Source organism: Eulemur rufifrons, chromosome 6 (assembly GCF_041146395.1).
Source record: "Eulemur rufifrons isolate Redbay chromosome 6, OSU_ERuf_1, whole genome shotgun sequence".
In the NCBI taxonomy this organism is placed as follows: domain Eukaryota; kingdom Metazoa; phylum Chordata; class Mammalia; order Primates; family Lemuridae; genus Eulemur; species Eulemur rufifrons.
In genome coordinates this window covers 42980095-43004425 of record NC_090988.1, presented here as the reverse complement: position 1 = coordinate 43004425, position 24331 = coordinate 42980095, and the positions used below count along the sequence as shown (strand labels likewise).

At 33.5% G+C, this 24331-nt stretch overlaps 1 protein-coding gene across 3 annotated transcripts in view; it reads left to right on the top strand.

Annotated features, from left to right (window-relative positions):
* Positions 1-23572, top strand: part of EED (embryonic ectoderm development) — a 30243-nt gene extending 6671 nt beyond the window's left edge. Inside the window, exons 3-13 of one of the 3 annotated variants that reach the window (XM_069469103.1) lie at positions 283-375; positions 2934-2999; positions 4137-4262; positions 4931-5012; positions 9438-9529; positions 11328-11461; positions 13427-13532; positions 15091-15165; positions 21776-21934; positions 22680-22753; positions 23165-23572. In XM_069469103.1, coding sequence (XP_069325204.1) covers positions 283-375; positions 2934-2999; positions 4137-4262; positions 4931-5012; positions 9438-9529; positions 11328-11461; positions 13427-13532; positions 15091-15165; positions 21776-21934; positions 22680-22753; positions 23165-23291 — 1134 coding nt within the window. In that variant the 3' untranslated portion in view covers positions 23292-23572. The remainder of the gene's footprint in view (positions 1-282; positions 376-2933; positions 3000-4136; positions 4263-4930; positions 5013-9437; positions 9530-11327; positions 11462-13426; positions 13533-15090; positions 15166-21775; positions 21935-22679; positions 22754-23164) is intronic. The other 2 variants (XM_069469104.1, XM_069469105.1) reach the window with 2 other exon arrangements.
* The last annotated feature ends 759 nt before the right edge of the window (positions 23573-24331 follow it).

Genomic DNA, 24331 nt, shown 5'->3' with positions numbered 1-24331 from the left:
AATTATCCAGTTTATTGTGATTCAGAAGAATATGATTGAGTTTGAGAAAATAAAAGGCAAATATCAAAGCATTTTCATAGGTAAGTAGTTATCTAACCTGTGATTTAAACTTTTAATTGTTTTAAAACTTTATCATACACAATACTATAAAATTTTAACCCTAGTGATACACAAAATAATGGATTGCTTTTTGGAAAAAATTAGAAGGAGTCAAGTTAGTTTACCACCACTTTTTGGTTTCTAAGATATTTTAATTTTTCTTATTTCCTGATTATTTTATAGGAAGATCATAACCAACCATTGTTTGGAGTTCAGTTTAACTGGCACAGTAAAGAAGGAGATCCATTAGTATTTGCAACTGTTGGAAGCAACAGAGTGAGTGTTAAGGGGTCTGTTTGGTATTTGGTTTGATTATTAGATCTTGTGTTAATATAATATTGAAATGGAATGATTTCACAGTAGATTTTTGTATAGCTGGTTTAACAGTATGACTGTGTAAGAGTGAAGCTTTCTAGAAATTGACAAGTTAAAACAAGTATTATGACTGAAAATACATATTATTATTACATATTATTTTACATATTATTTACATATTATTTCCAATTCATGAAACAGGTTTTATACTTGTATTTGTCTTCATACATATTTTGAGTGATTCAAAGAATGGACTTTCCTCTTTTTTTGAAATGATTTTGTCATTCAAATAGGATAAGTCTGATTTTTAAAAATAACATTATTAAAAGTGTTTTAATTAGTTGCAATAAACATTTGAGTTTGTTTTTAAGGAAGCCAAAAACTATCTTGAATCAAGAGTGGTGGGTGGAGAGAGTCATGCTGGCACATTTTAACATAAATGATTATTTAATTTTTTTGTTAAACCTGGGGCTGAACTGGAGGATTGCTAAGATTTATTTATTCATTCCATTCACTTCTAAATGTGTGGAGAACAGGAAGATTTCCTAATGCTTTCTAGGTAGTCTTCAAGAGTTTTCTACTAAAGTTGAAATCACCTCTGGGAAAAATTGTCATCTTAAGTCTTTGTAAACTAATATTATGGTTATTTTTTAATACTGTACTAGGTTGGAATGGCTGGATACTGTAGGAAAAAAAAATTCTGTACTAGGAATTAAGAGGGATAACATAGAAATAGGTTGGTGTACTCAGAAAAAAAAATATGGAGGAAATAGATTAATTGGGTATGGGTTGGCCACAAATAAAAGTCACTTCCTCTATCCTCAGCCCAAGAAGTAAGAGAGGTGAATCTGAGAGATGTTCCATAAGTTATTTTAATTGAGTAAAATAAAATTTTATGCTTCTTTAGTAATTGTGGTAAGATTGTTAGGGAAATAAAATGGCATGGTTTTGAATGCTCACTACTTGTTTTCTATATTTGTTTCTGTTTCTTAGTATTGGTATTCTTCTATTCTCAGTGAAAATTAACTTGATAGCTGGGTAGTTGTCAATTTAGTACTTTTCAAATGGCAACATATTGTCAAGGATTTTTTTTCCCCCTACTTTTCTAAAAATTTGAGAATCATAGTAACACATACCCAACCATTCTGGGCTAGATCCTTCCTACTCATGTTTTCTAAAATGTAAAATTTGGCTTTAGATCGTTTTTTCCTGGGCACTCCTTAAAGGATGTTTTGATGACTTTTAAGGCTCTGGTGCTTTTACTATTTGAGAAAGTCATTGAAATTCTGAATATTTGAAAGTTATCACCGAAGTTGATAACATGGGATAACAGCTTGTTTTTTTTTTTTTTTTAAGTGTTCAGCCAAATGTAAGTTGTATGATATATAGCCTGCTTATAGTTGTTTAGTTCCTAAATTATTTGAAAACAACAATTCAGAGGAAAAGTAATGTGGTTTCAAGAAAAGATGATGGTTATTTTTTTCCTAGTTGGTAACACAGCCCATTAATTAAATTTGAATCCACTTTTAAGACATCTTATAATCTTATAAATTTTGTAAGATTTAACTTTATAAACCATTATAATTGTATAAACCTAAGATTATAATACTTGGCTGTAATATTAATAGTACCAGAATTGGTATATTTTGTGCTTCAGTATGCTTATTGCAATGTTCTAGGCTTTCTAAAAAAAAAAAAAAAATCCTTATTCTCATTTAGGATGACATTAAAGGCTGTTACATAGTTTATTGAATTATAAATAGTCAAACTTTTAGGATTTTTTTTTAAAAAGAAAAGGAAAATGCAATTGTCTCCTAAGACATAACCTAGTTAGCAGCCATGTAAAGAATATTTTTTAAAACATTAATGTAGAGGAGGTTATTTTATGAATTAATAGACTGTGATGATATATAAGATCCTTATATGCTGTTATAAAATATTAATAGGTGTTTGCTAATGTGACTGACTATAGCTATCAGAAAAATGGAAAGAAATTTATAAAAGTTTAGTATTACAAGATTTCGTAAAGTGTGTATATTTTAAATTTTATAATATGTGACAAATGAAAAAGGCCACCATACTTAGCAAGTTAATATTTGATTAGTTGTACCTATAAAAAAAGAATTCATTATTAGGCAAATTGTAGACTTTCTTACAAGTAACTAATATGTAAATGCTCTAAAACTACCCAAAGACTTTTACTGTGAATTTAAAGGATGATAAACTACAATTACTTTGGGGTGTTCAGCTTTATTCAATTTGAAGAGTTGGTGCAATTATATGGATGAAATGTAAATTTAAAAGATTAGAAGCAGAAACTATTATTATTACATTTAATATGCTCTGGATATTATGTAAAACATTAGGCTTTGTAATGGGTTTCTTAAGCTTAAAGGAGCTTTTAAGGCAATAGTTTCTGTAGTATATTTAAGATAAAATTGTGACTGAAATATGTTTAAAAGTTGAAGAGGGTATGTTTCTCTACTTGATGAAATTTACTGTATTTTTGTTTTCATTAGGTTACCTTATATGAATGTCATTCACAAGGAGAAATCCGGTTGTTGCAATCTTATGTGGATGCTGATGTATCCTTTCCTGGGTTTTTAATATCTGTGGTCAAAGAAATGTATTTTGAATAAGTATACTAAAACTTTCCTAAATTAATATCCTAAAATTATTGTCTTTTTAAACTTTAACCAGTGCTGTTTTTTCATTATTACTGTCTCCTAAGATCTTTACTATTACTGTCACCATCACCTAAGAGAATCCTGGTATTTAGTTTTCCTGATCCTTAGAAATTCATTGTGGGGTGGATGTGTTGGGTGGGTGTAGAAGATAGGAGCATTAGAAATCCAGTAACAAAAAATATTAGTAGAGATTAGTTAAAACCTCCTGGTTCTTTGACCTTGCCTAGAATTTATCATTTCTGTATAGTTATTTTATATAACGATGAACTTGGATTGATCTGAAGCTGTGACTGGCAATCTTTCCAAGTATTTGATCAACAAAGCTTAGGGAGAGAAAAATGTGCAGCTTAGGAAGTAAAATATTGCAAAATGTGAGTTCATAAAGAAAAGGAAAAATTTGAAAAGCCAAAGGGTTACCATTGCTAGCAGTAAAAGCTAGGTGATAAGATGTTTCTTCCAGATCCGTTTGAAAAACCTAGCAAACAAGACAAGGCAAGGACATTCAGTCTTCTCTAGAAGATAAAGGAAAGATGTGAGCTCCCATGGGAAAAGATGGAAAACTAAATGGTTATTCATTTTTATTTAGATATTCATAGCCAGAAGTATCAGAATAGAACAGAGGTCAGCTAACTGCAGCCTGCAGGGCTGGCTACCTGTTTTTGTAAATAAAGTTTTATTGGAACACAGCTATGCCCATTTGTTTATATATTGTCTGTGGCTGTTTTGGCACTGTAAGGACAGAGTTGAGTAGTTGTACAAACAGGTAAAGAGTAAACAAAATTGAGTGTAGAGACTGTGATTTTGTTTGATCATTTGGTATGGATTTTAGAAAAACCTAAAATTGCCGTTGTATAAAGAAAAATGAGAACTTTTTACATCAAAAAATTTAGCAGTTGTTTGTAGGTTTCCTTATAATATCATTTTTAAAAAGTTTTAAAATTTTTTTCCTTAGATCCAGGGACAGCCTGGAATGTCTGTTGTAATCATGTTTATTTTTCAAAAATAAATTATGTTTCCTTAACTGGCATTTATTAGGCTGATGAAAACTTTTACACTTGTGCATGGACCTATGATAGCAATACAAGCCATCCTCTGCTGGCTGTAGCTGGATCCAGAGGCATAATTAGGATAATTAATCCTATAACAATGCAGTGTATAAAGGTGGGTTTTCTCATTAAATTATAGATCTTCTTTTGAATGCACACCTGTGAAAACATGTCATGTTAAACTTTAATAGAATCGATGACTGTAAATTGTGTGATTTGATTTGTAGTTTGCTTGTTGCTTTCTTTAGACAAGTCTTTGGAGACCTTTGTCACATTTCGGTAATGTAAATTAAGGAAAAATGGGAAACTGTTAATATTTTCAATGTTTTCTTTTAAAATCATTTCCCTCCTTCTCCCTTGCCTTGCTTTGAAAGGCTCTAAATGAACAATAACAGAAGAGTGAGTCCATTTTCCAAGACACCCAAACTTGGGGTGGAGGCTGTATAGTCAAGGGAACATAAGGGGAAGCCTAGGAAGTTGATGTGAAGACAAATTTTACAAATCACTTTATCAGCTGTTTTTAACCCTGAGGACACATTAGAATCACCTGAGGATCTTTTAAACACCACATATACTTGAGCCTGTGCTAATCCAATCAAATCAGAGTAGCTGCAGTGGGACTTTAGTGTCTTTTATTTCTTTTTACTTCAAGTGTGTTGGGTGATTTATGCAGCCAAGGTTGGGAGTCACTACTTTAAGTGGAAATATTCATTCTCCAAAGATTTATGAAAGAATTGATTGATTTTGAGGTATGAAACTTGAAGTGTTTTCAATTTATTGTAGCACTATGTTGGCCATGGAAATGCTATCAATGAACTGAAATTCCACCCAAGAGATCCAAATCTTCTCCTGTCAGTAAGTAAAGGTAAGAGAAGCAAATGTTTCTTTAGTTTGTGGAAGTTGTCAGAATTAAAATGGAGTCACCTAATGTCGAGCAAACCCTGAAAAGTAGAATGAGGAAAAGCCATGAAGAGAAGTTCTCACAGAAGACTACAAAAACCACAACCTTGCACAAAGGCCCTCCCAACCTTACACAAAAAAAATACCTCCATAAGGACATATGCCCCATAACTTGCTTGTACAGCCTCAGACTGGCATCCCCATGTTACTGATTTTTGTAGCCACAGATAATTATTTCAAAACAATTATGTAATTTTCATTTTTTTCTTTAAAAACCTTTGTCTTCCTTTATCCCTCTGAGTATGCACATAGTTGACTCTAGAATGCGTATTCCCATCGCAGTGCTTTATTCCCAAATAACATCTTTTCAAGAGCCTCTTTCTGTTATTTTAGGTCAGCAATTCCTTTTTATTTGGGAATATTTTTTTTTAAGGGACAAACAGTGTTCTAAGGAAAAAAGCGAAATTAAAAAAATTAATAACAGTAAATTTTAGTAGAAAAATTTCAGGCTGTATTAGCATCTTCAAAACAAGAATTGGGGAAAGGGACCATGAAATGTACTTATGTCTGTTAACAGCAGACCCAAGTAAAATAATAGGTGCTGAGGATTAAGTATGGGTTACCCTTCTTATTTACCATATTGTATCATGATAGTTCTAGAACTTTATACTCAACTGAATAATTATATTGTTTTATCAGTTTTAAGGGGCATGTCAAGAAAGTTATGACATTTTTTAAAGTTTTTAAGACAGTTTTGCAAATAATTGTACTGGTTACCATCACCCTGTCCAATCATGTAATAAAAAATATTGCATATGAAAATCCATGTTGCTTTTTTATTTTTTAAAAAAGCTTTTGTTTTAAAAAGGACTCCCTGTAGAATTTCTTAAAATGCTAAGTTCTCTAGCATAAGCCCTTTGGAATATTTCCCATAAAGAGAAGGTATTGCATTGCTCTTTATGCCTTTGCTGGCATTATAAATTTATTCTGAGTTCAGACGAATCTCTTAGTCATTGTTGATCATTTCTGAGCTTTCTGAAATGAGTTAGGTTCTTATTTCTGCATTCTGTTCTTGACTGCCTTTTTTTCTTTGCATTTCTACTGTATTAATGTAGTCAAGTTTATTCTTTTGTTAGGCTTGTCAAACCTCTAACCTCCCCTGCAATCTACTCAAAGGATGTCCTGAAAACTCTTACATGAAAATGTTTCATTGTCATTTTTCTGTAACTACCAAAGCTTAAGTTTGGAAATCTCCACCTCTAGGAAGAAACTAATACTTTTTCTTGTCTCTTGATAACAGTGTTTGGGCTCAGATATTTCTGTACAAGTGAACAGGTCATAATGCCTCACTTGTTCTAATATCACAACTTTTAGCCCTGGTCTTCCCCTATTGTGTCAGCAAGGGCATTTAAAAAAAAAAAATCAAACAACTTTTCAACATGAATAAGAATTTTGCTACAAATGATACCATCAAGAAAGTAAAAAGATAAGCTGCAGAATAGGAGGAAAAACATTCATAAATCATATATCTAATAAAAAACGTGTATCAAGAACTCTTCAGCTCAATAATAAGTATAGCCCAATTAAAAAATGGGCAAATGTTCTGAATAGACATTTCTCCAAAGAACATACGTGGTAGATGAGCACATGAAAAGATGTTCAACATATTAATCATTAGGAAAACACAAATCAAAATCACAATGAGATACCACTTCACACCTACTTATGATGGCTATTAATAAAAAATTCAGACAGGGCCAGGTGCAGTGGTTCACACCTGTAATCCCAGCACTTCGGGAGGCCTAGGTGGGAGGATTGCTAGAGGCCAGGAGTTCAAGACTAGCCTAGGCAACATAGTGAGACCTCATCTCTACAAAAAATTTTTAAAAATTAGCTGGCATGGTGGTACACACCTGTAGTCCTTGCTACTCAGGAGGCTGAGCCAGGAGGATTGCTTGAGCCCACGAATTGAGGTTACATTGAGCTATGATCATGCCACTGCACTGTTACCTGGGTGATGGAGCCAGATCAGACAATAACAAGTGTTGACTAGGATGTGGAGGAATTGGAACTCCCCTCAAACATTGCTGGCAGAAATGTAAAATGTAACCATTTTGAAAAACTGTGTAGTTCCTCAAAATGCTAAATATAGAATTATCAATCCTAGGTATATACACACATATATTTATCTCCTAGGGGTATGTGTGTGTATATCTCCAAGAGAAAAAAAAATATGTCCACACAGAAACTTGTACACAGTTGGAATCAAGAAATCATTTTTACAGCAATCTTAATTTCTACTATTGACACGTATATTACTGCCTCTTGGGTATTATGTAGCATGTTAATATTCACATACAGTATGAACATCGTCATATTTCAAGCTCTACATGACATGTCTTTTGTTGTACATTCTATTAATATTTAATAGAAAAGATTGCTCAAATTATAGTTCATAATTTTTATAAAAGGACTGTCCTATGAAATTGTGTCATGATATATGTAGTTTTCATATTTTGGGCTTACTGTAGAAATCTTATAAATCTATCAGTCTCCTTCAATTTGTTAATGTGAGTGTGGTGAAGGCAAACGTTTGTCTTGTTCTGTGGCATAGTATAAAATTATTCATGTCAAATCCCTAAGTATTTATTTTCTTACCTCAAAAGTATATTTCCATCAAATTAGGAGTGCTGCATAGGCAGGGAGCAGAGTCTCCGAGTGGCTCTGGGAAGTGAATGTAGAGAACTTGTGAGCGCCTCTCTGGAAGCCTTGTCCTCAGGGTCCTAGCTTTGCCTCAGAAATCTCTGAAAAATGCCTTGGAGGTCATTCTCCTATTATCTTGATGAATAGAATCTGGCTTCCTTCTATCTGTATTAATCTGTTTAGCAATTGACCGTTTGGTCACATTCTTCATATTCTCTCCTTAACACAGTTTTTTATTTGTGTGGCCAGGCTGTGCGTTGTCCAGATCTTTTTGTTCTGCTTCCCTTTTAATTATAAATTCCATCTTTAAATCATTCTCCTCTCATTTTACTGTAAGCAGCCAAAAGAAGCCATGCAGCATTGTGAATGCTTTGATGCTTAGATATTTCTTCCAGATATCCTAGTTCATTGCTCTTATGTTTTGCCTTCTACAAAGTCCTTAGGATACGGACATAATTCTCCTAAGTTCTTTTCTTTTCTTTTTTTTTTTGAGACAGAGTCTCACTCTGTTGCCTGAGGTAGAGTGCTGTGGTGTGAGCCTAGCTCACAGCAACCTCAAACTCCTGGGCTCAAGCAATCCCCCTGCCTCAGCCTCCTGAGTAGCTGGGACTACAGGCACGCGCCACCATGCCCAGCTAATTTTTTTCTATTTTCAGTTGTTTGGGTAATTTCTTTCTATTTTTAGTAGAGACAGGGTCTCGCTCTTGCTCAGGCTGGTCTCAAACTCCTGAGGTCAAGCAATCCTCCCGCCTCGGCCTCCCAGAGTGCTAGGATTACAGGCGTGAGCCACCGTGTCCGGCGTCTGCTAAGTTCTTTACAAATGTATAACAAGGATGGTCTTTACTCCAGTTTCCAGTACTTTCTCATTTTCATCTGAGATCTCATCAGAATGGTCTTTACTATCTATAGTTTTATCAACATTCTGATCAGGACCACTTAAGCAATCTCTAAGAAGATTTAGGCTCTCCTTGCAGTAGTCGTCTTCTGAGCCCTCACCAGAATTGACCTCAACATTCCATTCATGGCAAAACAGGCTTTTTCTAGCTTGCTTCTCCAAATTCTTCCAGCCACATGTTACCCAGTTTCAAACTGCTTGCACATTTTCTGATATTTATAGGAAGAGTTTGATTTCTCGGTACCAACCCTAGTCTGTTTTATGCTGCCATAACAGAATACCACACACTGGGTAATTTATAATGAACAAAAATTTACTTGGCTCACAGTTCTAGAGGCTTGGAAGTCCAAGAGCATGGCACCAACATCTGGTGAGGGCCAGGTGCTGCATCATTCCCATAGTGGAAGGCCAAAAGAGAAAGAGAAGGTGTGAGGGAAAAAGAGATTGAATTTGTAGTATTAGGTCTTTTTATTAAATATAATTGGTATTAATCCATTCCTGGAGGTGGAGCCCCATGACCTTAATACCTCACATTAGGCCCCACGTCACAACACTGTGACGTTAGGGATTAAGTTCTCAACACATGCTTTTTGGAGGACACATTCAAACCATGGCACCTAGGTAATTCTACATGTGATGTAAATATTTTAAGTTGCTATATAATACAGATACTATTTTTAGGCTTTACTGTGCATAACTTAAGTCCAAACTTTTTTTTTTAACAAGATGTTGGAAGTTCATAGTAAATGAATGATAAAAGTTCATCTGAATTTTTTTGTATGTTTATACTAGATCATGCTTTACGATTATGGAATATCCAAACGGACACTCTGGTGGCAATATTTGGAGGCGTAGAAGGGCACAGAGATGAAGTTCTAAGTGCTGTAAGTTGAAAGTTGCAGGACAGTGACTTAGGTTTACATAGCTATGAAACAGTCACATGGAACTCCATATAAGAAAGCATATGTTTGTTTTATACAGCCTGTCAGGCAGACATTTCATTTATGTTTGACATACAAAATTTTAATCTTACATATGAAGGAATAAAGCAAGTAAAGGCTATTTTTTGTATGTTTTTTTAGTTACCTGCACAATTACTGTGAACTTGTTCTTTTTCTGTTAATATGAAACCACTAAGTTAATGTTTGTTTTAGTGTTTCTCAGTTGTTAAAGGAAAAAATTAAACTACTTAGCCACTAACAAACTTTTTCATTTTTTCTTTTAAGTTGAAAATAAATTATTTACTTTTAGGAAGTGGTTTATTTTGCTCATACTGAGTTTTATATAACTTGTTTCCAACTCTTGTCTTTGGGTGATGTGGTATTATAAAGGCCAATAGTTGGTTCAAATACTATCTTTCTATTGATGTATTTATTATAATCCATTGATATATTACAGTATAAGTGTTTTCACTAAGGTTTCAGATTTTTTACATTATTTTAGCTTTATTTATATTCCAGGTATAGCTATATTCCATGTATAGCCCCTTGATTCCTTTAGAAATTTTCTACTCTTTGGTTCTTTTCTATTTAACTATGTAAAGGGGTGCATATTTTGAAGCATGTAGTATATTAATTGGAGGTACTAAAATATTCCCATAGATGGGGTTTGTATGTGTTTCTGAGAATCATACCCTGTCAACTTGGATTTTCTAAAAGTTGCAGTAGCATTCTATATCTGGCTTTATGCATGTAAAAGCCAAGTGTATTATCCTTTATTAAGAACTCTAAATTAGAACTACTGACTCTGAGGATGTCTTGTTGCTCTTGACAATTAGGTAATTAGAAATAGTGTACTTGTAAATTCAATAAACACAAACCTAAAGTTCTCAGACTGTTATAAAACACTGCTCATAATTAACTGGAGGGTTGGATTAACACATAATACCTAGGTTAATAGGGAAAATATCCTTTAATAGAACTCTCTACTGTTATTTCTTAGAATGAAAACAGGAGACAGTATATATCTCTTCTACTTAAGCAGGAATTTGCTGCTAGGAGGATAGATGTGTGAAATTTTCATTAACTTATTGTGTGCCTTATGCTAAATTATATAGCATGTCTGGGCCTCAGTGTCTACCTGTGAAATAAGATTAATCTGTTAGGTACCTATCAAAAATTACTAAACAGCAAATGAAGAAGTTAAAATTTGTTATTTTCTTTATTAGACTTGTTTATATATTTAAAAAGTGATCTCTAAAACCAATGTAAATGTTTTGACTTAGAAGTACAGATAAAGTTAAATTTCAGCTGTTTAAGGTTCATGTGTTTTCACATATAGATGTCATTTTTATTGCTTGACCAGGATTGGACAGGAAGAGTAATATAATTATTCACCTTTTTGTGTCATCAGATAATTATTCTACCTTAGCATTTGATTTACCTTCAAAATAAAGCAAAAGAAATATTTAAACATAATTAAATAGATAAGGCTAAGTTCAAGTAATTTATTTTCTTGCCTTCCATATTGTAAAAGCTCATACTCTGGTGACAAACCAATTAAAACTATAAATTCTTGAAAGTAGTAAACTCTGATTTATGGCTTACATAGATAAAACCCTAAATGTAGTTAGTAGTACTGTGGTTTAAAATACAATTTTCACTATATTACATCAGATGAAAATTGGATAAATTTAATTTGGGACTATAATTTATATACTTAAATTTTTCTGTTTATATACAGGATTATGATCTTTTGGGTGAAAAAATAATGTCCTGTGGTATGGATCACTCTCTTAAACTTTGGAGGATCAATTCAAAGAGGATGATGAATGCAATTAAGGAATCCTATGATTATAACCCAAATAAAACTAACAGGTAACAATTATAGTATTCAAAACAATTTGCTATGTTGCACTATTGAATAATTTTAAATCACTTAAAAAACTTATGGAATAAAGAAAGTAAAGGACACAGTAGAATAATGTTGTATTAAGATTTGTTAACAGTGTAAATTCTAATTTTAAGATGGCAAACCACAATTTCAAAAAATGGGGTTCTTGGCCAGGCACAGTGGCTCATACCTATATTCCCAGCACTTTGGGAAGCTGAGGCAAGAGGATCACTTGAGGCCAAGAGTTTGGGACCATCCTGGGCAACACAGTGAGACCCTGTCTCTGCAAAAAAAGTAAATAATAAGCTGGGCATGGTGCCATGTTCTTATTACTCGGGCAGCAGGATCGCTTGAGCCCAGGGGTTCTCTCGAGGCTGCAGTGAGCTATGATTGTGCCACTGTACTCTAGTTTGGGTGATAGAACGAGACTTCGTCTCAAAAAAGGGGGGGGGTTCTTATCTCTAATTCATGATAATATTAATGCTTTCCTCTAAATGATGCTCACTTCATAATAAATGAAGAAAATTCACATGCAGGAGCCTTGCTTTATGGTACTATAGGGTGGGGGATTTTTCAGTTTTCTTAATGTATTTTTGGAATGTCTCAATTAGTGCAGTAACTGTCTTTAGAATCTCATGAGGCTGTCATTAACACTTTCACTATAAACATCGTATGTCTGCATATGTTAACTTTGTTGGCATTTTTGTTTTAGCAAAGAGCTAGAGTTTATTTCCTGGTTATCAAGCTAGATTATTAATAGATTGTTAGTTAAATTTGTAAGCATCAGTAAATACTTCAGTGCTCTAACATTCATTAGACCTCCATGGCCTCTAAGGATTATTACAACTTTAAGATTTTTGCTTTAAAACACCAGGGGCTAGTACAATATTAAATTTATATTTTTAATTATTTTCTAGGTCTCTGGAATAAATACAAATTATAGTTCACAGTTTACAAAAAATAACATTGAGTTGAGCTAGTCTTCTCCTTGAGAGAGGTTTAGTCATAAGATTATAATATTTTCTTGGCTAAAAAGCAATTAACATAATTACAGCAGATTTAGGAATTTATATTAGATCATTAATAACATTTTAATGTTTTAACAAACAAGATCCCAGAATTTGAATTAGAAGGGTTGTTTGAGATGATGCAGCCCAGTGTGCTTTTTACATGTGAAGAAAAGGTAAAGAGAGAACGTATAAATTTCCTAAAACAACTAATTCACGGCATATTATATTCTACAGTTATTCCTGATTAAAAACTGAATCACTTACTAGATTAGACATGTTAGGTGTAGTATTAAATCACTCCAAAATTAGTGGCAGCTTGTCTTGCTTATTGTGTTCTCACAAATATATTTAAGGAAAAAATGGTGCCACATTTTGGTTTCCTAAGTACAGAAATTATTTGGAAAATTCCTAATTAATAAATGTGAAATTCCTGTAAGGTGTCATTTTCAGAAATTAATGCTCAAGGCAGCACTCTCATCATCTAAACTTACCTTTAACAGACTTTAGAATGATGTTTCATTCTTCCTAAAAAGATGACTATCTTTTGCAGTATGGTAGATATGTTGATTTTCATAAACCATTAATGCTAAATTTTACAGGATTGAATAGGTGGCTTAGTATATTTTCTGTGATAAACTTAGTGATCCCCACATTCAGGTCGTTATCATTGGTTAGGATAGCCAGAATTGAAGTGTTTAATTTTGGACTATATATAGTAAAAGGCAGAAGCTGCAATTTTAATAAATGAAATATTATAGGACAAAGAAGTGGATTGAGACTTTAGCTCTCAATAAACAAATAAGGCATTCAGTTATATAGGTACACAGAGGAATTAACAGTCATACATTTTTTTCAAAGTTTTATAAATCCAAAAATGAAAAAGTGTGATTCTACAATAATTTTTTCTTTTAACTTTTTACATTTCCATTCTTCCTTCAGGCCATTTATTTCTCAGAAAATCCATTTTCCTGATTTTTCTACCAGAGACATACATAGGAATTATGTTGATTGTGTGCGATGGTTAGGCGATTTGATACTTTCTAAGGTATGGTAACTGCAGTTAAGATATACTTCCATTGTGTGTGTGTGTGTGTGTGTGTGTGTGTGTGTATGTGTGTTGGAACTTTGCAGGGAGGTTTTTATGTAGTTTGTTAAAATGAATGGCAGATGGGAAACTGCCTTTTTTTCTGAAGTCTCATATTTTGATATATTTGGAAACTTGTTTTAGGGATAAAACATCCTAGTGAATTAAAATTCTTTGTGGTCCAGTAAGATGAGAAATGTAGCTTACAAGGTGATAGTGTTCTCTGATATTCGATGTTATTGCAAGGTAACCAGTATCTCAAGCCAGTGGTTTGTTTTCTGTGTTTGTTACTATTTCAGTAAAATTTTATTGACAAAATCAGGTGGCTGGAGTTGGCTCATGGGCTATAGTTTGCCAGCCTCTGCTCTAGCATATTGATACAGCTGTTCCTCGATTTATGATGGGATTACATCCTGATAAGGCCATCATAAATTGAAAATTTCATAAGAGGAAAATGCATTTAATACACCTTACCTACCAAATATCATAGCTTAGCCTAGCCTCCCTTAAATGTGCTCAAAACACTTAACATTACAATTGGGCAAAATCATACAACACAAAGCCTATAATAGTGTTGAATGTCTCATGTACCGCATATAGCTAGCCCAAGAAAAGATCAAAATTCAAAATTTGAAGTATGTCAAAATTATGATGGTTTTGTACCATCATACAGTCAAGAAATCATAAGTCAAACCATCATAAATCAGGAACCATCTGTGTGTGTGTGTGTACATACGTATTTTTTTTTAGCTGATAATTTAGAGAAGTTACTCATGATGTTATATGAACATTTAGGATTGTCAAATTTGGAGAAATTGCTGTCCCCCGTTTCTTTTCTTGATGTGGATTTCAGGCCACTTCACATTTGCTTAAGCAGACCCTGATTTATTTTTTCTTGGCCTTGTATCTATAATTTTACTGGTTTGTATTTTTCCTTAAACTTTTGATCTTGAAATAATTAGATTCACAGAAAGTGTCAAAGATAGTTCAGAGAGGTCCCATTTGACCTTTACCCAATTTTCCCTAATAGTTACATCTTATGTATTATAGTTACATCTTATGTATTATAGTTACATCTTATGTAACTGTAATATATCAATTCTAGGAAATTGACATCAGTACAATGTGTGTGTATAGTTTTGTCATTTTTATCATAGTGAATTTTGTCATTTCAACACTGTTACAGTTTGGGACCTTTTAAGATTGTTTTTTTGCACTCAGTATAATGCCCTTGAGATTCATCCAAGTTGTTGCCTGTATCAGTAGTTCCCTTTTTTATTGCTGAGTAGTATTCCATGGTATGGATGTACCACAGTTTATTTAACCATCTATTGTAGGATGTTTTGGCTGTTTTCCAGTTTTGGGCTATTACAAATAAAGCTGCTAATGAACAGTTGTGTACAGGTTTTTGTGTGGACTTAAAAGTTTTCATTTCTCTGGGTAAATGCCTAGGAGGGCAATTGCTGGGTCATGGTTAAGTTTGTTTAGTTTTTTAAGAAACTGCCAAACTATTTTCCAGAGTGGCCGTGCCATTTTACATTCCCACCAGCAATGTATGAGAGATCCAGTTTCTCCGAATCTTCGCCAGCATTTGGTATTGTCATTATTTTTTATTTTAGCTGTTCTGATAGGTGTGTAGTGATATCTCGTTGTGGTCTTAATTTGCATTTCGCTGATGGCTAGTGATGTTGAACATCTTTTTCATGTGCTTATTTACCATCCATATATCTTTTTCGGTGATGTCTCTTCATATCTCTTTTGCTCATTTCTAATTGGATTGGTTTTTGTTGTTTTTTTTTTTTAACTGTTGAGTTTTGAGAATTCTGAATATATTCTAAATATGAATCCTATGTCAGATACGTAGTTTGCAAATATTTTCTTTCAGTCGGTAGCTTGTCTTTTCATCTTAATAGGGTCTTTCACAGAGCAAATGTTTTTAATTTTTATGAAATCCAATTTATTGGGTTTTTAAAAACATTTTATGGATCATGTTGTTGATGTTGTATCTAAGGACTCTTCACCAAGCCCTAGACCTTAAACATATTCTCCTGTGGCTTCTTGTAAAAGTTTTATACTGCTGTGTTTTACATTAAATGGATGATCCATTTTGAGTTGATTTTTGTATAAGGTACGAGGTTTAGTTGAAGTCCTTTTTTTTCCCTCTGTGGATATTCAGTTGCTCCAGTAGCATTTGTTGAAAGACTGTTCTTCCTCCATTGAATTACTTTTGCACCTTTGTCAAAAATTGTTTGGCCATCCTTATGTGGGGCTGTTTCTGGTTTTTTTGTTCTGTTCCATTCTCTGTCTCTCCACTAGTATTACATACACGGTCTTCATTATATTAGCTCTGTATTATTCTTAGAATCAGATAGGTTTCTTCCACTTCATTCTTTTTTTTTTTTTTTTCCAAAATTGTTTTTAGCTATTATAGTTCCTTTGCCTTTCCACATAAATTTTAGAATAATCTTGTCTATATTTATAATTCTTACTGGGCTTTTTTTTTTTTTTTTGGCAGGGAGGGAGATTTTGATTGGAATTGTGTTAAACCTATACATAATTTTGAGGGGAAATAATGTCTTTATGCCAAGTTTCCTAATCCACAGCTATGGTATGAGTCTTTCATTTAGATCTTCTTTGATTTTTATCATTAGCATTTTGAAGTTAGAGCATATAAATCCTGTTAGTGCTTTGTTAGATTTATACCAAAAGATTTTTTTGAACAATTGTAAATGATATTTTATTTTTTTAATTTCTATTTTTATGTCTTCATAGTTAATATGTAGAAATACAGTTGATTTTTGCATATTGATCTTGAATCCTGTAACCTAACTAAACTACTTATTCTTGAAGGGTTTTTTTTTTTGTAAATTACTTGGCAATTTTCTATGCAGACCATCATGTCATTTGCAAATAGGGGTAGTTTTATTTCTTCCTTTCTGATGTGTATACCTTTTCTTTTCTTTCCTTATTGCACTGGTGAACTTTCAGTCCTATGTTGAATAGCAGTGTTAAGGACATTTTTGACTTGTAATTCAGTCTTTCAACATTAAGTATGTTAGCTGTGTTTTTTGTAGATATTCTCTCATTTGATACGATCATGTGGTTTTTCTTCATCTTGTTAAAATAGTGGATTATATTGATTGGTTTTTGAATATTGATCTAGCTTTATAACGCTGGGATAAACTCCACTTGGTCATGCTGTATAATTCTTTCTATATGTTTCTGAGTTCTCTTTGCTAATATTTTGTTAAGGATTTTTATGTCTGTATTTATTGGTCTGAATTTTTTTTTTTGCTGTTTTTGTCTGGTTTGGTTATTAGTAATGCTGGCTTCATAAAATGAATTGTCAGGTGTTTTGTCTTCTATCTTCTGGAAGAGATTATACAAAATTAGCATTAATTCTTCTTTAAATGGTTGGTAGAATCATTGGGGCCAGTTAAATCATTGGGGCCTAAAAAGTTTTGAGAGGGATTTTTAAAATTATGAATTCAATTTCCTTAATAGTTATAGGGCTTATAAATTAATAGTTATAAGGATGATTAATTAATTCAAATGAATCACTTCATATTATGTGAGTCTCAATAGTTTGTGCTGTTTAAGGAATGGGTCCATTCCATCTAAGGTAAAAATTTATGTGAACAGAGTTGTTTGTAGTATTCCCTTATTAGCCTTTTGGTATCTGCTGGGTCTCCAGTGATAAACCCCTATTACATTCCTGAAATTGGTAGTTTATGTCTTTTTTTGTCAGTCTTGCTACAGATTTGTCAGTTTTATTGATCTTGTTTCCTTGCTTTTCCTGTTTTGAATTTATTGATCTCTTTTGTTTGCTAGGGGTTTATTTTGCACAACTTTTACTAGTTTCTTAAGGTGGGAGCCTAGGTTATTGAATTAGTTCTTTTAACTTTTTTGAGAATTTGTTTTATGGTTCTATTTCAGATAGGTTCCATGGGAACTTGAAAATAATGTGTATTGTATTGGGTGGAATGTTCACTAAGTGTTTATTAGATACTGTTGGTTGATGGTGTTGTTGAATCTTCTGTATCCTTATTAATTTTTTTTTTGTCTACTGTTTTATCAGTTATTGAGAGGCAGGTGTTGAAATCTTCATCTGCAGCTATGGATTTTTCTCTTTCTCCTTTCAGTTCTGTCACATGTTTTGCAGCTCTATTGTTTGGTGCATTCACATTTACTATTGCTTTGTCATGGGGGCTTGCCCTTTTTATCATTATGTAATCTTTTTCGAACCTTTTATTTCTAATCTATGTGTATTATATTTTAGTAAGTTTCTTGTAGATGACATACAGTTGGGTCATATTTTTTTAATCCACTCTGCTAATTTATCTTTTAGTTGGTTCATTTAGAGTATTTATATTTAAGCCTTACTAACATCGGTTATTGCTTTAAGTCTGCCATTTTGCTTTTTTATTTCTCTCTTTAGGTTTTTTTCCCCAAACTTCCTATAGGTTACATGAACACGTTTTAGAATTCTATTTCCATTTATCTGTAGTACTGTATTTATCTGTAATATTTTGAGTCTTTTATTTATATGTATTATAACTTAGCACCATCTACTATGTATCGGCATTTTACTAATTTGAGTGAAGTTTATATCACTTTGTTCTTCTGCATTTATAATTGTCTTGAATATTTATTTTATATTTGAGAACCACATCAGATGGTATTATAATTTTTGCTTTAACCATCAAATGTAATTTAGAAAGCTCAAGAGGAAAAGGAGAGTATTGCATTTACTCATTTTGCTTTTTCAGTTGTTTTTCCTTACTGGTAATTCTAAGACTCCTTCTTAAGTGATTGCCTTTCTGTTTAGAAAACTTCCTGTAGCCATTCTTTTATGGTAGGTCTTCTGGTGACAAATTCTCGTTGTCTTTCTTCATCTGAGAAATGGCCTCATTTCTGTTTCATTCCTGAAGGATATATTCACTAAATTCTGGCTTCACAATTATTTTCTTTCAACACTTGAAAAATGTGTTCCCTCTCTGGCCTTCATAATTTCTGATGAGAAATCTGCTGTCACTGGAATTGTTTTTCAACTATAAGTAAGGTATTCTTTCTGTCTTACTGCTTTTAGGATTTATTTCTTGCATTTAGCTTTCAGATTGAGCATAAGTATATTCAGTTTGAGGTTTGAGTATGATATAACTTCATATGGATTTCTTTGGGTTTATCTAACCTTCTTTGATTCTGTAGTAGGTTTATGTTTTGGGGACATACTTTGTTCCAGATTTGGAAAGTTTTCAGCCATTACTTGAATTCTCTTTCAGCCCTGCTCTCTTCCCTCATTTTGGGACTGTGATGCTAACAATGTTAGATTTTTTGTTTGGTCCCTGGGACTTAATCATTTTTTTTTAAAAGTATGTTTTCTTTTTTGTTCAGATTGGGTAATTTCTGTTGCATTACTTTTAGATTTACTGACTCTCTACCCTCTCCTCTTGGTGTCGAGCCCATCAATTGAGTTTTTTGTTTTGGTTATAATAGTATTTTTCAGTTCTGAAATTTCCATTTGATTCTTGTTCTGTTTCTTTGCTGAGACTTTTGTTTGTTATATTATAAGCGTGTTTGTGTTCATCACATCATTTTCATGATTACTGTCTTAAATCCATGTCAGATAGTTCTGACATCTTTGTTATCTCAGTTTGGCATCTGTTGATTATCTTTTTAAAGTTGAGATTTTCTGATTTTTATTATGGTGAGTGATTTTTGATTGAAACCTGGATATTTTGGATATTATGAGACTTTGGATCTTATTTAGATCTTCTCTTACAGAAGGCTTTCTCTGATATTTTTTGAAAAAGCTGGGGAAATGGGGAGCACTGCCTCGTGATTGCCACGTGGGGGTGGATGTCCGGGTTCTCCACTCGATTGACTTGGTTTTGGTGGCTCATTACTGCTGGGTGGGTGTGGGAGTTAAGGTTTTCCATAGGTCTCAGCTGACACCGCCCTGGCTGCGAGGGACCGAATGCCTAATTACTGCTCCCCTAGTGGTCTCCACTGACATTGTGGATAGTTAGTGGTGGCCTTACCCACTGAGTGGTTAAGGACATCCTAACTGTACTAGGCCTTCTGATACCACCCCAGCCGGAGATAGTAGGAGGGTTACCCCATTACCACAAAGGGTGGTAGGCACTTGAGGTGCTTAGTTACAACCTGAGAATGGCTTTTGACTGGACCTTGGCTGGTTCAGGTGAAGATGAGTCCACAGATTTTTTTTCTGTGGTGTTTGGCTGGAGTAGAGCATTTGTTGTCTGAAAATTTTATGTCTTGTTAGGCTGCCGCTTAATTGGTCCTTTGGCTAGAAAGAGCAGTCTCTGTTGAAGCTTTTTTTGTCTTCACCCATTAGCATTTCTCAGTTGCTGCCTTCTCTAGCATCCAATCAGGAATATATAAGGCAAAAGAAAACCCAGAGAACTCAACACTATATTGTTCATGTTCCAAGGGTTCCTAACTTCTCTGCCTTTTCTCTGCCTTTCGGAGTCTTGTGTTTGCCTTTATGATAGTCAGACTTTTAATCTATATTTAGTGGACAAATAGGGAAAATTACATCTGCTCCATCATTTTTATAGCAGAACTAAAAAGCCAGTAGCGGTTTAAAATTTCTGTTCTTAGAACTTATTCAGTCAACAGGAAAAGACTTCTGAATTTTAGGTGGGAGGCTGAACCAAAATATATTGGTGGTCTCAAATCTGGCTCTGCATCAGAGTCACTAGGAGAACACTGAAAAATAGATTCCTGGCCCTCACTTCAGAGATTCTAAATCTGGCATGAGGTCCTGGGAATTTGTAATTTTGTAAAGCTCTCCAGATGATTTTGAAGCGCAGCGATCCACCAGCTCTGGCAACTTCTTTTTACCTCCCTATGCTTTAGTTTCCCATGAGGGAGCTCTAGTAATTAGGAATTCTTTACCAGGGCAGTCAGTAAGCAGCACTCAAAGAGCTATTTTATGTTTCTTTTGCCTTGCCCTTTCTCTTAGAGATTCTGATTCAGTAGGGCTGAGTCTTTTGGGAAAACTCCACAGGCTTATTGATCCAATTATGCATTTAGTAAAGAGTCATCAAACTAGGTGGTTTCTAAGGTACTTCACAGTTACGAACTTGTATAACAGATACCATATAGCACTAGGATTTCAAAAGTCTAAAGTAAGTGGAGAAGAAAAAAAGAATGTGTTGTCCCCACCCTAATCTTCCAGTGGCCCTGCTGTTTAAACTGTTTAAATGCTAGTGAATCCCACAGGGCTTCCTCCTGCAATTGTATAGGCTGGCCTGTAAAACTCTAGGGAGCGCTGTTCACCTACACCAGCGTTTTTCAATCCTGGTGCTGTAGATGTTGGGTCCAATAATTCTTTTTTGTGGATGGCATCATAAGATGTGCATCATAAGATGTTTAGTAACATTTCTGGCCTCTACACGCTAGAGCCCAGAATGTCCGCTAGTGGGCAGAACACCCACAGTTTTAGAGTTTTCCTTTCATTGTATTCTTTACCACTTACTGCTTAATTATAAGTGTGTGCACAGAGATTTGATGTTATAGGATAGGAAAAGTATAACTTTGCAGCCTATTTCAGTCCCACCCCCTATCAGTGTTTAGGTATTACATCACTGCTTTCCTATTCCCCTATTAATAACTTGAGTTCTAGGGCCTTTTCTGTGAGTTTATCAGCCTTCCTAAGACATGTACTGAGTTCCTACTGTGTGGCACAGACACCGTGGATGAAGGATTAATAGTTAACAAATGAGGTAAAGGGGGACCACCGTGGTTAGAAGTGAAATGAGAAATTGAATGGGGAAAGATGAAACTAGTTGAATAAGCAAGGGGTTATGAAGAGCTATGTCTTGTAATATGTATTTGTAATTGTACCTTTGCTCTAAAACAAAGTCTCTGTGTGTCAGAGTATCTAGAGCTGAACTTGGTTTGATTTGGAAGAGAAATTGTGACTTCCAAAATGAACATTTCAGACGGTGTGATTCTTTTGTATTGTCTAATTCTGTTGATAATCAGATTTTTTTGTCCCTTTAAGTGTAGACATTGACTGTAGATATAAATGAATGTACATCACTGTGCTTGGTAGATGGATTAACCAGGTTCTAGAAGCTGTCAGTTCTAAAACGATAGTGGAGAAAAGCTTTGTTTTTAATATTTAAAATTCAGTTCTACAATTAACATTTCTTTTCCTCATTACTCTTTTTTAGTCTTGTGAAAATGCCATTGTGTGCTGGAAGCCAGGCAAAATGGAAGATGATATAGATAAAATTAAACCCAGTGAGTCTAATGTGACTATTCTTGGGCGATTTGATTACAGCCAATGTGACATTTGGTACATGAGGTTTTCTATGGATTTCTGGCAAAAGGTATGAACATATTTCTACATTTTGAAATGATTTGTCTTATGCAAGACCATTGCAATTCTAAACTTTTTCTGTTGTGTCTATGTTTTTTTTCCTCTAAGAATCTACTTTAATGTTTTGAGGTGATTACTTTGCCCTTTGTTGTTACTCTACCTTTGTGGCCCTGCACACCATTTGCAGTGCTTATTGAAGTGAAATTGGCAGTTAGGTATCGATGAAAGTTAGGCGTTTATGTTCCATAACAAACATTAACATTACTAAGACTTAATGTTTTAGTAATTAGAGTGTTAATCTTATGTGACTTTTTCCTAGAATAATGTAGAGAAAAGTCAGGATGGAAGACAAAATACTAATTATCTAAAATTTTAAAGAAATCTATTGGATTTTGTGGTAACAAATTACCTGGGTATTTATTTCTGTAAGAAAGCTTTGGAAGAGTTTTCTGCAGCTTTTGCTGTAATTCTTGAAGGCAGAAGAAAAAGTGAGTACCATGCTAACAATGTAAATTGTAAAACCCTTCATAAATTTACAAAATGCTGCTTTTTTTGCTCAAGACACCTGTTAAGTATTAATTGCTCTTATTCCTATTTACAAATCAGGAATATATAAGATCCAAGGACACAGTCAAGAGCACAAGCAAAAGCTGGAGCTGAGATTTTTTTGAAATAAAGATATCTTGGAATTGCTTGAATGCTTTAGAGCTTAGTGATTTTATTAATTCAATGTTTTAAAAAATATGTTTATACAGATGCTTGCACTGGGCAATCAGGTTGGCAAACTTTATGTTTGGGATTTAGAAGTAGAAGATCCTCATAAAGCCAAGTAAGTATTTAGAAATGTCTGTTCAAAATTTCTGCCTTTTTCTCAAATTTTATGTCAATATAGAGAAAATAATTGATATTTGCAATGCCATCTTTAAGTCATTTTAACATCCTTAAGTCATTTACATCTCTCAAGGTTAAAGAATTCATCCTTTATTTTGATAATGATTATTTTTCATGGGTACCTTAGTGACAAATTATTTCTTTTTTATATAAGTTATGTGTGCTTCTTAAATATACCCAAATTTTATAAAATTTGACATTGAGCTCTTAGTGAAGTAAGTATATTCTGGTCTTAAATGCTTTTTATATGACTTGGAACATGTGCTCATTTTCTAATTCACTGTTTTAAAGTAGACACTGACATTATCTATGGTATTTAATTTAACTAGTTGTCATTTTTTTCCCCTAGATGTACAACACTGACTCATCATAAATGTGGCGCTGCTATTCGACAAACCAGTTTTAGCAGGGATAGCAGCATTCTTATAGCTGTCTGTGATGATGCCAGTATTTGGCGCTGGGATCGACTTCGATAAAATACTTTTGCATAATCAAAATTAGAGTGTGTTGTCTGTGTAAAATAGAATTAATGTATCTTGCTAGTAAGGGCACATAGAGCATTTTAGAGTTGTCTTTCAGCATTCAATCAGGCTGAGCTGAATGTAGTGATGTTTACATTGTTTACATTCTTTGTACTGTCTTCCTGCTCAGACTCTACTGCTTTTAATAAAAATTTATTTTTTTAAAGTTGTGTGTTATTTTATTTTCATTGTGATGGAAAAGAGTTGAAAGTAATAAAATTATGCCTTATTTTTTTGTAGTGGTCATTTTTTGTAGTTCTCTTAACTAGAGAAAGCTATATAATATAGAGATTAACTGTAGGCTATAGAACTAAACTGAATTCAGATCTCGGGTCTGCCACTGTGTGACCTTGGATAAGTAACTCAACATCTCATTGCCTGTTTCTTCATGTGTAAAAAAGGAATAATAATAATAACCTACCTCAGGGTTATTGAGAGGATCAAAAGATTTAATGTATGTCTGGCATTTAGAACAGTATTTGACATATCATAAGCCCTAAAAATATTTTAAGTTTATAATTATTGGAGATTATATTTCCTATGGTTTTATATTTTTAAATTATTTCTTCTGTAATGGTTTTATAAGTAATGTTTAAAATATTGTAGAGTTAGAACATATAATAATGTTTTAACCTTTCTTTACAGTTTTAAAAAAAATGTATCACTGTTAGATTTGCAACTAGGCCATTAGTAACCTTAGGGGAAATATTTTGTTAGAGCAAAGGAGGAGAGGGCATACAAGCTTAAATGCAGTGGATTGAATAATTAAACAAAAGAGGAGTATGTCTATTTAGTGAGTTGTCCCCTTTTCTAGAAGGATGTTACATAAGGAGATTGAGGAAATCATAGGGTTGAGAGTAGTTGGTTATTTTTTCTCAGACATGGGCACATTGCATTTATTTGTGGGGAAAAAAGTCCCGAAAGAGTTAGGACCGAGATCACATATGGAGGGGTTAGCCTGAAGCAGAGGGAATGAAGAAAGCCTGAGTGATCAT